Source organism: Rhizopus delemar, genomic scaffold, assembly GCF_000149305.1.
Source record: "Rhizopus delemar RA 99-880 supercont3.11 genomic scaffold, whole genome shotgun sequence".
Lineage (NCBI taxonomy): Eukaryota > Fungi > Mucoromycota > Mucoromycetes > Mucorales > Rhizopodaceae > Rhizopus > Rhizopus delemar.
Genome location: NW_027137837.1, coordinates 831,089 through 847,594, shown reverse-complemented (window position 1 = coordinate 847,594; position 16,506 = coordinate 831,089). Strand labels below are relative to the sequence as shown.

Genomic DNA, 16,506 nt, shown 5'->3' with positions numbered 1-16,506 from the left:
TACCCGTGCCCAAGATCGTTGTGCTGATGTTTTGGACGTTGATGTAGCCTTGGTGTTGAGATGAGGCGACTCGGCTAAGCCACTTTTCTGGTTGAAATTATTTTCGTCGGAAAGAACCATGGATGTTGACATTATTCAGTATCCAACGTTGAATTACACTATTTTCATCATACGGCTGCCAGAGTGGAAAGTGGAGATGATTACCTGCCCTTCTGCTTTTAACTGGATTTCCTCTTTAATCTTTCCCTTCCAAGTAGAAGCACGAAAAAATACTTTGAACACTTCAAGGATCTGAAGAAAAACAACTTGGAAAAAAAAGTTTACTAACGTGCCACCAAGCTTAAACCTGAAAAATTTTTGACAATTTTCAAAAGCTATAAACTTTTCCACAAATAATCCAACAATAAAACAAATCCTTAACAATTATTATATAAACCATTCTGAACATTTCTTATGGATTAGATTGTTATTTTTATTAATAATATTTTCTTTTTATATCATTTGAAAACACGCGGTATTTCAAAATTTTAGCTGGCAATCCTTAAGGGAAGACATATATTGAAACAAATTCTTTGTTATACCGTATGGTGCAGGACAGAGAAAATAACAGTCACATATCACGTATTCAATATGAAAGAGCTCGTACTATAACATAGGTTCCTCTTCTCCCTTATTTATACTCTAAAACTATGCCTCCACTTAACGCTAGAAAACGAGCTTATCTTAAAAAACATAGGAATGAGACGAATCAATTTGCCCCTCATTTAAGAGATCAGCTTGAAAACAACAAAAGTACGCTACTTCAAGGGAATAAGTAAAACTTTGGAGGAAAGAAGTCTATGGATTGGACATGATCTGGAAGGTAAGAAATGAAAGGTGCACTGTGGGCTCCAGATCGAGTTAATCCAATTTGCTGCGCTCTCCATTTTTTAAAGAATTGCCCTGATTTTAAAATCAAAAGTCTGTTTTGGAGGAGGTGATCATAAACTCTGTCCACGTTTTTGAGCTGTATCCTAAATACCATTGCGAATGCAATTGGATCGAAATGTACTGGGGTGCAGCAAAAAGAGAAGCTCACTTAAAATGCGATTACTCCTTTAAGTCTCTTGAGAAAAATATCGATTCCTTTTTGAACAAAGCCGGCGATCTAGCACATATACGTAGGTATTTTAGGAGATCAATGGACTTTATTGAAGCTTATAGTCGATGTACTGATGGCAGATAAGTTGTTCAAGAGGTGAAAAAATTTGTAGAGAAAAAGCATTTGTTTCACAGAAAAGTCAGAGTGCCTTCAGATTTGGTATAGCTAACTACTTAATATCATTAAAACTAGGCTTTTTTTTCTTAAAAAAAAAAAAAAAAAAAAAAAAAAACCGTCATTAAGTCCCTCTAATTTTAGGAAATGAACAATGTCTACACTAAATGCCATGAGATGTCTAAAAAAAAAATACACCTCATCATGTCCACGATGTCAAGAAAAAAAATTTGAAACAAAATTAAAATTTTTCAGGTTTAAGCTTGGTGGCACGTTATGCATTGAATCTGAAAATAAAGTGTAGCATGAAAGAGCTTTTACCACGTCATCTCCACCTTCTACTCTGGCAACTACATGATTGCTAAATACGTTTAAAATAATACTTTTATTTAATGACTTAAATGAGCACGCGGTGTCTCAAGACACCATAATTGCCCAAGCCAGATCAAATGAGACGTGAAAGAAGGTAAAAAATCCCTTATGGGAGCAAGGGCAAAAAAAAAGAAAAGGACAGAGGGGGAGTAAGAAGTAACTTGTGAATAAATCACTGTTTGGAAATGGACTACAAGAAAGGAAAGTTTGGGAGTGAGACGAATGCTTACAGCACAGGAACAATGACAGGGCATTATTTGAGCTTTTTGGAGGCTACTCTTGATGAAATGGATAGGTATCCAGAAATGAGGGGACATTATCTCGTTATGGATAGCGCACCTATCCATAGTTCAACTGATATAGGTAAGTATATTAACTCTTGAGGATATCAATACGTTTATCTTCCTCCATATTCTCCAGAATTAAATCCAATTGAACAATTCTGGTCGGTTGTCAAGAGTAAAGTGAAGCGAAATAAGTCCCTCAAAAAGGATATGCTGATGACTAGAATTTGTGAGGCATGTAATAGTTTATATTTAAGTGACTTTGAAGGCTTTGTTTCTCATTCTGCGAGATGCTTTGGTAAGTGCCTCAACAAGGAGAGGTTATAAGGCGGCCAAAAAAACATTGTTTAAAGCTATCAGCCAATCAGAATCGAAATGGACCCACACTTGGTAATGCATTTACAGTCCATCCGGAGTTGAGTGTGCCAAAGTGTTGTCTGATTAAACTTGAGTATGCCAAAGTAAAAATCAAATGTTGTCTGGTTAAATTTGAATGTTTCTCCCAGTGAGCTTTTTCCAAATTGAAAAGTGCGCCTACCTTTTGCTTCTTCCTTCTTTCCTACCTTTTCTTTCTTTCTGCCCTTTTCTCTTTATACAGTAGCGGACAAAACTGGTGCACAAAACTTTTTTTCAGCTATAAGCTACCATTACTTGCTCATTACAGTTGCAATATCTATGAAACTATATCAGATGGAAGGCGTACTAAATGTTGCAAATTGTGCAAAGTTTAATCATTGCATTGCCAAAAATGAGGGAGAACCAAGCTTTTATTTATAAGAATAGATATTTTTAAAAAAAACCATAAAAGTGATTAAAACCTAAAAGTTCGTATAATTGCCTCGTCTTTTGATAACAGCAGCAATTCGTTTTGGCATGCTTTCATAGTATGGCTGCATATCACTTTCAGTAAAAGAGTTCCACTCTTTATCGATTCTTTTCCAGAGATCGTCTATGCTTCTTGGTGTGGTATCGTATTGAGACAGCTTTGACTTTAACTGTCGCCAAACATGTTCAATAGGATTTAGATCGGGACTTTGTGGCGGCCAATCTTTTAATACCGATATCCCATTATCAGATAACCAGTTAGTGGTATGCCTTGACTTGTGCTTTGGGTCATTGTCATGTTGAAACAAAACATCACAATGTTTCAAACCATAATATGCTAGGCTTTTTTGATACGTAGTAGACAAAATATGGGTGTATAATTTTGAATTCATTGTGCCATCATATACTCGACAAGCATATCCTGGTCCTCGAGATGTAATACAGCCCCAAAGCATAACAGATCCGCCGCCATGCTTCATTGTTTGATTAACATGAAAGGATCGCCAAGGTTGATCGACTTGCTTCCAATAGTAGCGTATACCATCGGCACCCCAAACATTGATTTTGGTCTCATCGCTGAAGATCACAGACTTCCAGTCCTCTACAGTCCATGATGCTTTGTCGCGACACCACTTCAATCGCTTTTTCTGGTTTGTATAGCTGATGAAAGGCTTGTACTTCTTAATTCCAGACTTGAAGCCTATCTTTCTAAGAAGCCTTCTGACCGACCGTTTGCTAATACTGTATCCTAAGGACCTCAAAAAGAGCTGAGCATCAGAAGCTGTGCGTAAGAGTCCTTGTCGAAACTTTAGACGGATGATTGCATTAGTTATTTTTTTAACTACGACCGGTCGACCACCACGGTTACGAGCCTTGATGTTCTTTTCTTCCTTTCTTATCCTGTTGATCGTCCATTTAGAGACTCCTGTTGTTCTAGAAATATCCATTGTCGTACGACCTGAGCGTATTCCAGATTTCACAGCTTCTCTTTTATCGTTGCTGATTTTTTTGGGCATAGAGTGCTGGTACTTTGTTAAAATGGATAGGGTAAAAATAAGAAGTGAAATTCATAGAGAGATACAAATTAGGCAAGGGTTTATATATTTTTTAAAAGCTATTGGAATGCACTAGTGTATTATAAAATTTTACAGCAAACTAGAAAGAAATGGGTAGATTTGAAAGAAGGCTAGACAAGTACTACATTTTTGGCGAAAATTGAAATATTCAAAAAATCACTAAAAATGACCTTATTCCTGAGGAATGTCCGGCACAGTTCCGGTTTACCTAGCATAATGCATATTTTAGACTGCCTTTCAGATGGTATATGCCACAAATGTCGCAGACATATAGCGGAGATGCAATGCTGATTTTAATTTTTGTGCACCAGTTTTGTCCGCTACTGTATGTCGAATCTCACTTGCTCCTTTTCGGGGTGTGCGGCTCTTATTCGTCGCGACAATCAAAGTGGTCATTGCCGAGCTCACAGAAACATTAAGGATATCATCCCCCGCACTTGCTCGTTTTCCGGTTGCCGCAAGACCATACTTTGGAGCAACCAAAGTGGTAGATGCCAGATACACAAAAACGCAAATGACAGAACTTTATACTATTGCGACTTTGCGGGCTGTAACAAGATTCTTGGTGTATACAACAGAAGCGGTCGGTGTGTCACACACAGAAACCTGAATCACTTTCCTGCCCTCCCCAGTTACACTGCCAGCAACTCTTCTCCAAGCACGCAACAACCCCATGATGATGAGCCAAAAGTTGATCTGGACGTCTACAAAAAACAGTATCTCGCCATGGATGATCAATATAAATGGACTTTATCCACAGGAAAAGTCGTTGAAGATGCACTGTATGATTTTGGAGTGGCATGCAAACATGAGCACCTTGCCCACCAATTCATTGTCGACCCATTCAACAAACAAATGGAAAGCATTTTCGACGAGGCCGAGCTACAAGAAATACGATCAGCCAATGTGAAACCAATGCCAATGATGCCCATGCCGCTTCGTAATTACATTGCGTCGTTTAACAAAAAAAACACCAATGAAATTCGCGATGTCATTGACACTCGACAACCTTGGCAGATCAACTACGACATCAAGGACTATGGCGACTATGACTGGGTCCGCAGCTCGGTGTACAACATGCTCCGGGAATACGAAGCTGGCTCATTTGACCATTCCCACCATGAAACATGGTACTTGATGCATGTTTGGCGATTTGTAGACTGTGCATTTGATAATGTGCCAGAGGCCGAAGCTGTGCGTGGTGAAACATCAAGTCTAGCTTCAGCAGCTAGAAAAAACAAGGACCGTGTGATTCAAGATAGGAAAAGAATTGGACGTAAATGTGATATTATAATTCGTTCTGTTGATTGCAACCACTCCACCTCCAAAGAGTATGGTGCTGGCGAAACGGGATCCATTGTCGATTTGAATGGCACCAAGATGTTGAAGGAAAGTGGTATCAAATTGCCAAAGGTGATGAGGGATATGTTCAACAGTTTGCAATCCAGGATTGACCACGCAAAACTTGGTGACCTACAAATCGTCGGCTACTTGCACTACGGTAATCAAAGCTCACTTTTTCTGCATACATTGTATTAATTATAAAAGCAACTGTAGGCTTGTCTTGTTCACTTCTTCTCATGGATTCACCGGCGTGCTCGTATGTAACTCGTCTGTCAAGATATCCCACCGCGAACCAAGATAGAACGGCACATGCATTGGAAATTTCCAAGGATGTGTCTGGGTTTGGTGCAACTTTCCTGCCTGCCCTTGTAATGGCATGGAAAGCTAAGGAAGTTGTCAAGGCCATGGTCAAGCTTCTGGCGCATCATATGGAACATGATCCCCGAGATTCTTCTTGGCTAGAACAAGGGTTTGAACAAAAAAAACGTTTGATTATGCCCTCCTGCTCAACATCCACAGATGCTAGGTCACAAAAAAAAAAAACACGACCCACGAATAATGCCCCAATTTAAGTTTTTTTTTTTCAAAGGTCGAGCTCCATACGTATGCTCATATTGTCAATGGCGTTAAATCCGAAGGATTTATAAAAATAAATAAAATAAAACAAAAAACGGGTTAAGGGAAAACTATATAATCAGACTAGCTGACGATAAAGAACAACATGAAATTGTAACTGACTTTGTTAAATGAGAAAAATACTAAGAGTTTATATACATTTTGACATTGAGTTACTGCGTATAAAAGAAGTTGGGTATACTTGATTGGAAATTGCACAGACCAATAGATCTGAATAAGGATGACATTCAGGACCGTCCAGAAATAGATCAATCAATATTCAAGCCTTAATAGGTTAAATTAGGCGGGAAATCATATGTGGTGATTGAACCTAATAATATGATGATTTATTAGTCATAATGTATCGAATAGTTTAGCCATTATGACATTGCCAGGATCTATGACCTTGTAATAAGGTGCGTATACAACAAATGGAACCCCTTGTAAAATAAAATCCGAGTGGATCATACGTACGTTGATTTAATTTTTTCCCAATGCATACAAGGCGTGGTTGCAGTAGGAAGAGAAAATGGTAGGAAAGTAGGAAAGTAGTAGGAAAGTAGCCCACTTTCCTTCTTTCTTACTACTTTCCTACTTTCTTACTACTTTGTTACTTTCTTACTACTTTGTTACTTTCTTACTACTTTGTTGCTACTTTCCTTCTTTCTTACTACTTTCCTACTTTCTTACCACTTTCCTACTTTCTTACCACTTTCCTACTTTCTTACCACTTTCCTACTTTCTTACCACTTTCCTACTTTCCTTCTTTCTTACCACTTTCCTACTTTCTTACCACTTTCCTACTTTCTTACCACTTTCCTACTTTCTTACCACTTTCCTACTTTCCTACTTTCTTACCACTTTCCTACTTTCCTTCTTTCTTACTACTTTCCTACTTTCTTACCACTTTCCTACTTTCTTACCACTTTCCTACTTTCCTACTTTCTTACCACTTTCCTTCTTTCTTACCACTTTCCTACTTTCTTACCACTTTCCTACTTGCCTTCTTTCTTACCACTTTCCTACTTTCTTACCGCTTTCCTACTTTCTTACCACTTTCCTACTTTGCTTGTTTCTTACCACTTTCCTACTTTCTTACCACTTTCCTACTTTCCTTCTTTCTTACCACTTTCCTACTTTCTTACCACTTTCCTCCTTTCCTACTTTCCTACTTTCTTAGCACTTTCCTACTTTCCTTCTTTCTTACCACTTTCCTACTGTCTTACCACTTTCCTACTTTCCTACTTTCTTACCACTTTCCTAAAGGGGGTCTTTCTTACTACTTTCCTACTTTCCTTCTTTCTTACCACTTTCCTACTTTCTTACCACTTTCCTACTTTCTTACCACTTTCCTACTTTCTTACCACTTTCCTTCTTTCTTACCACTTTCCTACTTTCCTACTTTCTTACCACTTTCCTACTTTCTTACCACTTTCCTACCATTTTCTCTTCCTACTGCAACCACGCCTTGTATGCATTGGGAAAAAATTAAATCAACGTACGTATGATCCACTCGGATTTTATTTTACAAGGGGTTCCATTTGTTGTATACGCACCTTATTACAAGGTCATAGATCCTGGCAATGTCATAATGGCTAAACTATTCGATACATTATGACTAATAAATCATCATATTATTAGGTTCAATCACCACATATGATTTCCCGCCTAATTTAACCTATTAAGGCTTGAATATTGATTGATCTATTTCTGGACGGTCCTGAATGTCATCCTTATTCAGATCTATTGGTCTGTGCAATTTCCAATCAAGTATACCCAACTTCTTTTATACGCAGTAACTCAATGTCAAAATGTATATAAACTCTTAGTATTTTTCTCATTTAACAAAGTCAGTTACAATTTCATGTTGTTCTTTATCGTCAGCTAGTCTGATTATATAGTTTTCCCTTAACCCGTTTTTTGTTTTATTTTATTTATTTTTATAAATCCTTCGGATTTAACGCCATTGACAATATGAGCATACGTATGGAGCTCGACCTTTGAAAAAAAAAAACTTAAATTGGGGCATTATTCGTGGGTCGTGTTTTTTTTTTTTGTGACCTAGCATCTGTGGATGTTGAGCAGGAGGGCATAATCAAACGTTTTTTTTGTTCAAACCCTTGTTCTAGCCAAGAAGAATCTCGGGGATCATGTTCCATATGATGCGCCAGAAGCTTGACCATGGCCTTGACAACTTCCTTAGCTTTCCATGCCATTACAAGGGCAGGCAGGAAAGTTGCACCAAACCCAGACACATCCTTGGAAATTTCCAATGCATGTGCCGTTCTATCTTGGTTCGCGGTGGGATATCTTGACAGACGAGTTACATACGAGCACGCCGGTGAATCCATGAGAAGAAGTGAACAAGACAAGCCTACAGTTGCTTTTATAATTAATACAATGTATGCAGAAAAAGTGAGCTTTGATTACCGTAGTGCAAGTAGCCGACGATTTGTAGGTCACCAAGTTTTGCGTGGTCAATCCTGGATTGCAAACTGTTGAACATATCCCTCATCACCTTTGGCAATTTGATACCACTTTCCTTCAACATCTTGGTGCCATTCAAATCGACAATGGATCCCGTTTCGCCAGCACCATACTCTTTGGAGGTGGAGTGGTTGCAATCAACAGAACGAATTATAATATCACATTTACGTCCAATTCTTTTCCTATCTTGAATCACACGGTCCTTGTTTTTTCTAGCTGCTGAAGCTAGACTTGATGTTTCACCACGCACAGCTTCGGCCTCTGGCACATTATCAAATGCACAGTCTACAAATCGCCAAACATGCATCAAGTACCATGTTTCATGGTGGGAATGGTCAAATGAGCCAGCTTCGTATTCCCGGAGCATGTTGTACACCGAGCTGCGGACCCAGTCATAGTCGCCATAGTCCTTGATGTCGTAGTTGATCTGCCAAGGTTGTCGAGTGTCAATGACATCGCGAATTTCATTGGTGTTTTTTTTGTTAAACGACGCAATGTAATTACGAAGCGGCATGGGCATCATTGGCATTGGTTTCACATTGGCTGATCGTATTTCTTGTAGCTCGGCCTCGTCGAAAATGCTTTCCATTTGTTTGTTGAATGGGTCGACAATGAATTGGTGGGCAAGGTGCTCATGTTTGCATGCCACTCCAAAATCATACAGTGCATCTTCAACGACTTTTCCTGTGGATAAAGTCCATTTATATTGATCATCCATGGCGAGATACTGTTTTTTGTAGACGTCCAGATCAACTTTTGGCTCATCATCATGGGGTTGTTGCGTGCTTGGAGAAGAGTTGCTGGCAGTGTAACTGGGGAGGGCAGGAAAGTGATTCAGGTTTCTGTGTGTGACACACCGACCGCTTCTGTTGTATACACCAAGAATCTTGTTACAGCCCGCAAAGTCGCAATAGTATAAAGTTCTGTCATTTGCGTTTTTGTGTATCTGGCATCTACCACTTTGGTTGCTCCAAAGTATGGTCTTGCGGCAACCGGAAAACGAGCAAGTGCGGGGGATGATATCCTTAATGTTTCTGTGAGCTCGGCAATGACCACTTTGATTGTCGCGACGAATAAGAGCCGCACACCCCGAAAAGGAGCAAGTGAGATTCGACATATAAAGAGAAAAGGGCAGAAAGAAAGAAAAGGTAGGAAAGAAGGAAGAAGCAAAAGGTAGGCGCACTTTTCAATTTGGAAAAAGCTCACTGGGAGAAACATTCAAATTTAACCAGACAACATTTGATTTTTACTTTGGCATACTCAAGTTTAATCAGACAACACTTTGGCACACTCAACTCCGGATGGACTGTAAATGCATTACCAAGTGTGGGTCCATTTCGATTCTGATTGGCTGATAGCTTTAAACAATGTTTTTTTGGCCGCCTTATAACCTCTCCTTGTTGAGGCACTTACCAAAGCATCTCGCAGAATGAGAAACAAAGCCTTCAAAGTCACTTAAATATAAACTATTACATGCCTCACAAATTCTAGTCATCAGCATATCCTTTTTGAGGGACTTATTTCGCTTCACTTTACTCTTGACAACCGACCAGAATTGTTCAATTGGATTTAATTCTGGAGAATATGGAGGAAGATAAACGTATTGATATCCTCAAGAGTTAATATACTTACCTATATCAGTTGAACTATGGATAGGTGCGCTATCCATAACGAGATAATGTCCCCTCATTTCTGGATACCTATCCATTTCATCAAGAGTAGCCTCCAAAAAGCTCAAATAATGCCCTGTCATTGTTCCTGTGCTGTAAGCATTCGTCTCACTCCCAAACTTTCCTTTCTTGTAGTCCATTTCCAAACAGTGATTTATTCACAAGTTACTTCTTACTCCCCCTCTGTCCTTTTCTTTTTTTTTGCCCTTGCTCCCATAAGGGATTTTTTACCTTCTTTCACGTCTCATTTGATCTGGCTTGGGCAATTATGGTGTCTTGAGACACCGCGTGCTCATTTAATCCTATGAATAGAATATTTAGTTTAATCGTAGTTGCAAATAGAAACTTCTAATTAAAAGGGGGCTCTTTCTTCTAAGCTAATATTACACGGGGAATTAACCAATAAAAACGCACCACCGCCTTCTACTGAAGGTAACCGCAACATAAGATCTCAAACAACATCTGGACAAGATTCAGCAATGCTTTGGCAAACTTTCACAGCGTACTCCAAAGCAATCAGGGGATCTAGTGTAAAGACTTTCGAAGATCCAGCTGCCAAAACGGCATCGCGAGAACAGCGACAGGCTCGTATATGGATAAGATCAACCGAGAAAAAACAGCAAAGCTTTTGAAATGCCAAAAGCAGTCTTACCTGCAACCTTTCTTAAAGCATTATCAGCACAATTCCCAACGGCGATCGGTGTTGTTCCTGTCAAACAAGGGAACCACCATGGTGCGATTGTGGCATTCGACACAGTTGAAGCCCAAACCAAAGCTTGCTCTATTGGTGTTCAAGTAGGAAGCTTAACTATTATCGGAACACAGACTTTGTCTAGCGATAACTCTACCTATCGCATTTCACTTGATCGTTTGCCCATTCTGAGACCTGAGGAATTGACACCACTTGTGCGACAAATGTTAGAACCTTATGGCAAAGTCCTACATGTAGGCATTTTGCTTGATCCAGCCACGAATTTGTTTTGGGAAAGGATTTGCGTTCCTCGATAATTCTACCACAGAGGGTTCTGCATTTCGTGAATTATCACATGAAATGCATTTAGATAACCACCGCCTTGTCTTCGCTTCATGGACAGGTATGGAAACTCATTGTTTTTACTGTCACAAACCTGGACACACCAAAGCCACCTGTTCCATACTTGAAAGTTGTAAGCTCAAGTCCTGCTACGGATGTCAAAGTTCACAACACTTATTTAAAGATTTCCCAGAACAAAGGAATAATCGAATTGGGTCTAAGCGACCCCGCATGGATCCCGTGTCCCAGCGAGGAGCAACCTCAGCACAAGCAGGGCATAGTAATGAAATACAACATAGCAAAACTGTTACCTTTACAATTGACAATACCGTCTTTCTTGAGATCAAGGAACTTCCTGACGACACAGCTGTCTCAGAAAAGTCTCAAGACCACGTTAAAACCTTCCTATACAGGCCAATATCCAAGTTATGCACCATGTGAATACTACAACCAATGTTTCTGTATCATACACTGCAATCCCCAAGATTCATAGTGTAAATGCAAATCATTCCACGACTACTCTTGAAAACAATTACAACATCATGAAGCAACCGAATAACTTGGTCATAAAAGTCCTTGATAAATTAGGAGAAGACACTGACTCCAACTGTGATTACCAACCATCCGCCGATGATCAGTCCGAAGATACAGAGAGTGATACAGAAGAACACGGATCCGACGATGAGATGGACCTAGACGAAGAGGTTTGTATCCTTCAAGAAGAGACTCGGGTAGCCCACAATAGCCCAAATCCCTCTTCTGATCAATTATGAGAGTCCCCTCTCGTATATCCTTGGCCTCACTAAACTGCAGAGACCTCAAAAAAATACTAACACCGTCGGGCAGTTCTTTTGCTCGACATATATGATCCTTAAAATACGATATTATTGCTCTTCAAGAAACTCATGCCTCCTCTCTCTTACTACAATCACGTTTTGATCAGTGTCTTCAGGTTTCATCCAGCACCTGGACCCAACACTGCGGCCTACTCTCATTTAACCCTATGCTTAATATTACTCCTCGATGGTCTTCGTTAGATGGTAGACTTCTCGCTGCCCAAATCTCTCATATATCAGGTTTGTATGACTCTATCAATATTTTTGTAATTTACGTTCCTGCCGAATACCGAGAACGGATCGAATTCCTGCGATCCTTTCCGACTACCATACCTTTTGATCAGTTACTGCCCTCGCGCAGTATCCTCTTAAGCGACTTTAACCACAACATCCACACAAGGTCCTCCAGTCAATCTTTAGCTCAATGGTTTCAATGGATTCATCTCAATTGGCACGACCCAATTAACGCTGACCCCGAACATAACAATACACCTACGTTTCGCAACATTTCAACCATCGATTTTCTGCTCATCACTGCGGATTTGACCGATATGGTAGATAACCACGATATTAAATTTGTTGCTCGCTGCGATCATTCTGCAATCTTCACACATATTACACTAGGATGTACTCGAACAGGTCCGGGGATTTGGCGCTGTAATCCTCACCTCGCCCAAGACCCTCACTTTCGCGCAGAGCTGACTGCTTTCTGTACTAACGCTGAACACTTTCTACCCGACTTAGACACTCCTTTACTGTGGGATCTGTTCAAATGTCGCCTCAAAAGCTTCATTCAAACATTTTCTAACAAAGCTGCTGCTCAGCGTCACCGTAACCTTAATAAATTGCAGAAAATGCACAAACAACTATTATGCCAACCAAATGATGACGAAACTACTGCTCAACTCGCTTCAGTCGAATCACAACTAGAATGTCAGTATGAACATTCTTCTTCTGTACTAGCGCTTCGCTCTGGACAAAGTTGGAGAGAACAAAGAGAGAGATCGAATAGCTATTTCTATCGATGCCTGCGTAATCGACAGCAGCAGCAATCTATCAGCTCAATACGAACCGACACAGGAATAGTCGTCACCGAGCCTTTGGATTTGACAAATACTGCACGCGAATACTATGAACAGCTGTACTCTCCAGATCCTATTGATGAACAAGCTATCTCAGACTTATTCTCTCATGTACTAGATTCTGCTTCCGTCAGCCCTGACGTTCACGAGAACCTTCTCAACTTTTGGACAATGGATGAAGAAAGTAAGTGCCTCTAACGTACACCCACCAAGAGTAGCCCTGGAATGGATGGGATCTCATATGTCATATTGAGACTACTGTTCGACCACCCGTTTATTTGTAGATTCTTTCTTCGTGTTCTTAATACAGCACTTAGAGAAGGCAAGTGTCCACCAACTTGGCAACGCTCAGTAATCATACTTCTTCTTAAGAAAGGTGATAGAAGTCAACTAAAGAATTGGAGACCTATTTCTTTAATATGTGCTGACGCCAAAATATTTACGCGACTTCTTACCACACGTCTAACTCCATATCTCTCAGATTTGATTGATCCTCATCAAACTGGCTTCATGGCAGGTAGATTTATTGGCGACAATGGTTTTTGCACCCGAATGATTATGGATATCGCCAGGCAGTACAAACTTCCTGGAATCAGTTTGCTATTAGACCAAGAAAAAGCGTACGATCGGGTTCATCCAGATTATCTCCATGCCTGTCTAACACGTTTTGGTTTACCTCCTCGATTGATCACTTGCATAACCTCATTGTTCTTCAATACTTCCATATGCGTCAATTTTAATGGTTTCCTTTCGGTGCCCTTTTCACAGAGTCGTGGACTTCGCCAAGGAGACCCTCTTTCGCCGCTGCTTTTTAATCTTGCTATTGAACCTCTTTTGCGTACCATATTCGCCTCTCCCTCTATTCCTGGTTTTTCTTTCCAAGAGGGCTCCGACACACGGTTGACAAATACTCTGGTTCAAGCACCCATCCTCAAAAGTATGGCGTACGCTGATGATATAGCTGTATTTCTAGTCGATCCTAGTGAGCTTCATGCTTTACTCGATACCTTGGATCTCTATTCTCGGGCATCCAATGCTCGCCTAAACCGTCAAAAAACCTTGGCAATTTCACTATCTGGACAACCACAGCAATCATGGCAATCCACCTTGTCTTCTCATGGTATAACACAGTGGCATGATCGATCAGACTCCACAGCGGCCATATACCTTGGCTACCCACTCACCAGCGCCAACCACTAGCTTTCTGGTTTTTTTGATAACCTCCTGCTAAAGTTACAGCAACGTGCTCAAATACTCGCTCAACGCAACCTGTCAATACTTGACCGTAGTTTCGTCACTAATACATTCTTGCTTGGTTCGCTCTGGCATGCTATTCGTGTTCTCGCTATTCCTCAATCCTACCTTGGTAAGATTCGCTCAACTATAATTCAATTTATCGCACGCAAAAGCTTTCCTGCTGTCAGCTTCCAAACATGCCAAAAATCACACAAGGAAGGCGGGCTTGCTATTATTGACCCTGGAACACAACACACAGCTCTATAACTTCTATGGCTGCAGTCATTACTTCTTCCTTCCTCTGATCCACTTTATTATGATACCTTCATTAGTGATATTCTTCGTCACTGCTTGGGCCTTTTCTCAGCTCCGCCTTCTCATATTTTACCTCTGCTACTTCCTAACATGCGTTCAAACACAGTCAAGTTCTTTGGTTGTTTCAGTTCATTGTTCAGAACAATGGATAAAATTGATTACAAAATTGATTGACAAGCCTTTGATATTCGTATGGTCAATGAACTACCACTGACACAAGTCTGTCCTTATCTGCTCCTGCCAAATCAGGATTTCAAGACTTCCTACTGGTCTGGAATCCTTGTTAAGCATATATATATGAATTTGGTATGGCATGTGCTAAGTTTCGATGTAGATCCCCCACACCTTCGGATCCTTTCCGCTTTAAGAACAAGAATTACTTTGAACAGCTTCAACTATGTCGTATACAAGAAACCACCTCCTTCCGGTAGTTCAAATGTCCACACAGTTCGGTCCACATGATCTCGTGAGTACCACCACTTCCTGCGCTTACTGAAGCAGAATTTGACAATATCCTGGATTCACTTTTATCAGATGGGACTCCTATTGCTTCGTTGAATACAAAATGGTTTCGTGAATCTCAACTCTCCCACTTATCCACGCTGCCAGCATCATATCCATGCGCAAGACTTCTTGCCTGGCGACAATTTTGGAAGACATCTATCCTACACAGAGCCCACACGTTACTCTGGAGACTTTATCTTCAAAAACTGACGTGTAAGGAACGTTTTCATCAATTAATCCCAAACCGATTTCCAGACCCTGGTTGTGTATATTGTGGCGGTATCGATTCTGAAGAACACTTTGTCTGGTTTTGTTCTTTCAAACATGAAATCTGGCAAACAATCTTTTCTCGCTTTTTCGTTGACCCTGCCAGATTGACTTACAGCCTCATTCAACTTCCTTCGTCCTCTGGCATTGAGGCCGTTCCTTCACTCTCTGTGATATACTTAGATATAATAGCTTCTGTGCTGCTCTCTCAATGGCAACTTTACTGGAGATCCATTTTGGAAGAATATCAACTTTGGCCTCAGGAAGTAGTAGCAAGAGCCACTAGGCAAATCCTCAAGATTCACAAAGAAAATAGTAGTCGGTCACTAATCAGCTAATTCATACGTTTCTGCTCAGTTCTCTACCTCAGGTTTTGTTGTCATTATCAAAATTTGCACGGATTACAAAACAAATAACAAAAACGAACATGATTAACGCTTACAATGGTGTACGCCTTGCTGCATCTGAATAAAATCCCCCTTTTACAAAAAAAAAAAAAAAAAAAAAAACTTTTAATTGAAAAAGAAAAGCTGCGAAATGGATAAGCAAATCCCGCTAATTGATCAATGTTAAAACCGTAACTTGGGATTTGAAAATCTGCGAAAATGAAATAAAAAACGGCAAAGTGGCACCCGGAGCACTGTACAGTAAGTCGCGTTGCTCAAAACATACTGCTTAGCTTTACCTTTTTGCTTTACATAAAAAACTTTTATTATAAATGTGATTTGTTATCATCTTCTGTTTTAGCGATATCTTTATATCAACATTTTCACTTGAAATAGAAGAAGATATGACATTAAAATCTTCCAATCAACTTGTATATTAAATTGTATATTGAATAATTACAAGTAAACTATATACTGCTTTATTACATGTTTTTTTTTTTTTTTTTTTTTTTCAATACCAACAGGGATTCAAGAGAAGAACAGGAGCTATGGACAACGTAACAAACTAAAAAGCAACTGTTTCAAGATTTTATGAATGCAATTATTATTAAAAGAAATTCATTAGTTTTGAGCTAGATTATATAATACAGATAATATACAAGATCAAGGTAACTTTTTTTTTATTCTTAAAGCTAAATTAAGTTAGGATTAAGTAAATCGAAGCACAGTAAACCTATAACTGCCCATGCCATTTGTATACACTTTTAATATATTAGTAGCATTAGAAAGCTGGTTGAATTTAATGATTGGGATTCTTTGTTTGTATGCTTGAATCAATTGGATACAAATACTTTAAAGTCTGTTTATCTGTTTAGGACACCTTTTTAGTAGTCTAAAGGTAAGTTATATACTAATTGTC

At 39.6% G+C, this 16,506-nt stretch overlaps 4 protein-coding genes across 4 annotated transcripts; 2 read left to right on the top strand and 2 right to left on the bottom strand.

The window, feature by feature from the left end:
- Window positions 1-2,729: 2,729 nt before the first annotated feature.
- On the bottom strand, window positions 2,730-3,683 carry RO3G_13000 (uncharacterized protein; the record flags this gene model as incomplete). Its single annotated transcript, XM_067667584.1, has 1 exon — window positions 2,730-3,683. The coding sequence occupies one exon, from the start codon at window positions 3,681-3,683 to the stop codon at window positions 2,730-2,732; it is 954 nt and encodes a 317-aa protein (XP_067523685.1).
- Window positions 3,684-4,538: 855 nt separating this feature from the next.
- RO3G_12999 (uncharacterized protein) lies at window positions 4,539-5,351 on the top strand (the record flags this gene model as incomplete). Its single annotated transcript, XM_067667583.1, has 1 exon — window positions 4,539-5,351. One exon carries the CDS (start codon window positions 4,539-4,541, stop codon window positions 5,349-5,351), a length of 813 nt encoding a protein of 270 aa, XP_067523684.1.
- A 2,812-nt stretch (window positions 5,352-8,163) lies between these two features.
- On the bottom strand, window positions 8,164-9,375 carry RO3G_12998 (uncharacterized protein; the record flags this gene model as incomplete). Its single annotated transcript, XM_067667582.1, has 1 exon — window positions 8,164-9,375. One exon carries the CDS (start codon window positions 9,373-9,375, stop codon window positions 8,164-8,166), a length of 1,212 nt encoding a protein of 403 aa, XP_067523683.1.
- A 1,186-nt stretch (window positions 9,376-10,561) lies between these two features.
- On the top strand, window positions 10,562-11,734 carry RO3G_12997 (uncharacterized protein; the record flags this gene model as incomplete). Its single annotated transcript, XM_067667581.1, has 3 exons — window positions 10,562-10,873; window positions 10,990-11,241; window positions 11,375-11,734. The coding sequence occupies 3 exons, from the start codon at window positions 10,562-10,564 to the stop codon at window positions 11,732-11,734; spliced, it is 924 nt and encodes a 307-aa protein (XP_067523682.1).
- Window positions 11,735-16,506: the final 4,772 nt, after the last annotated feature.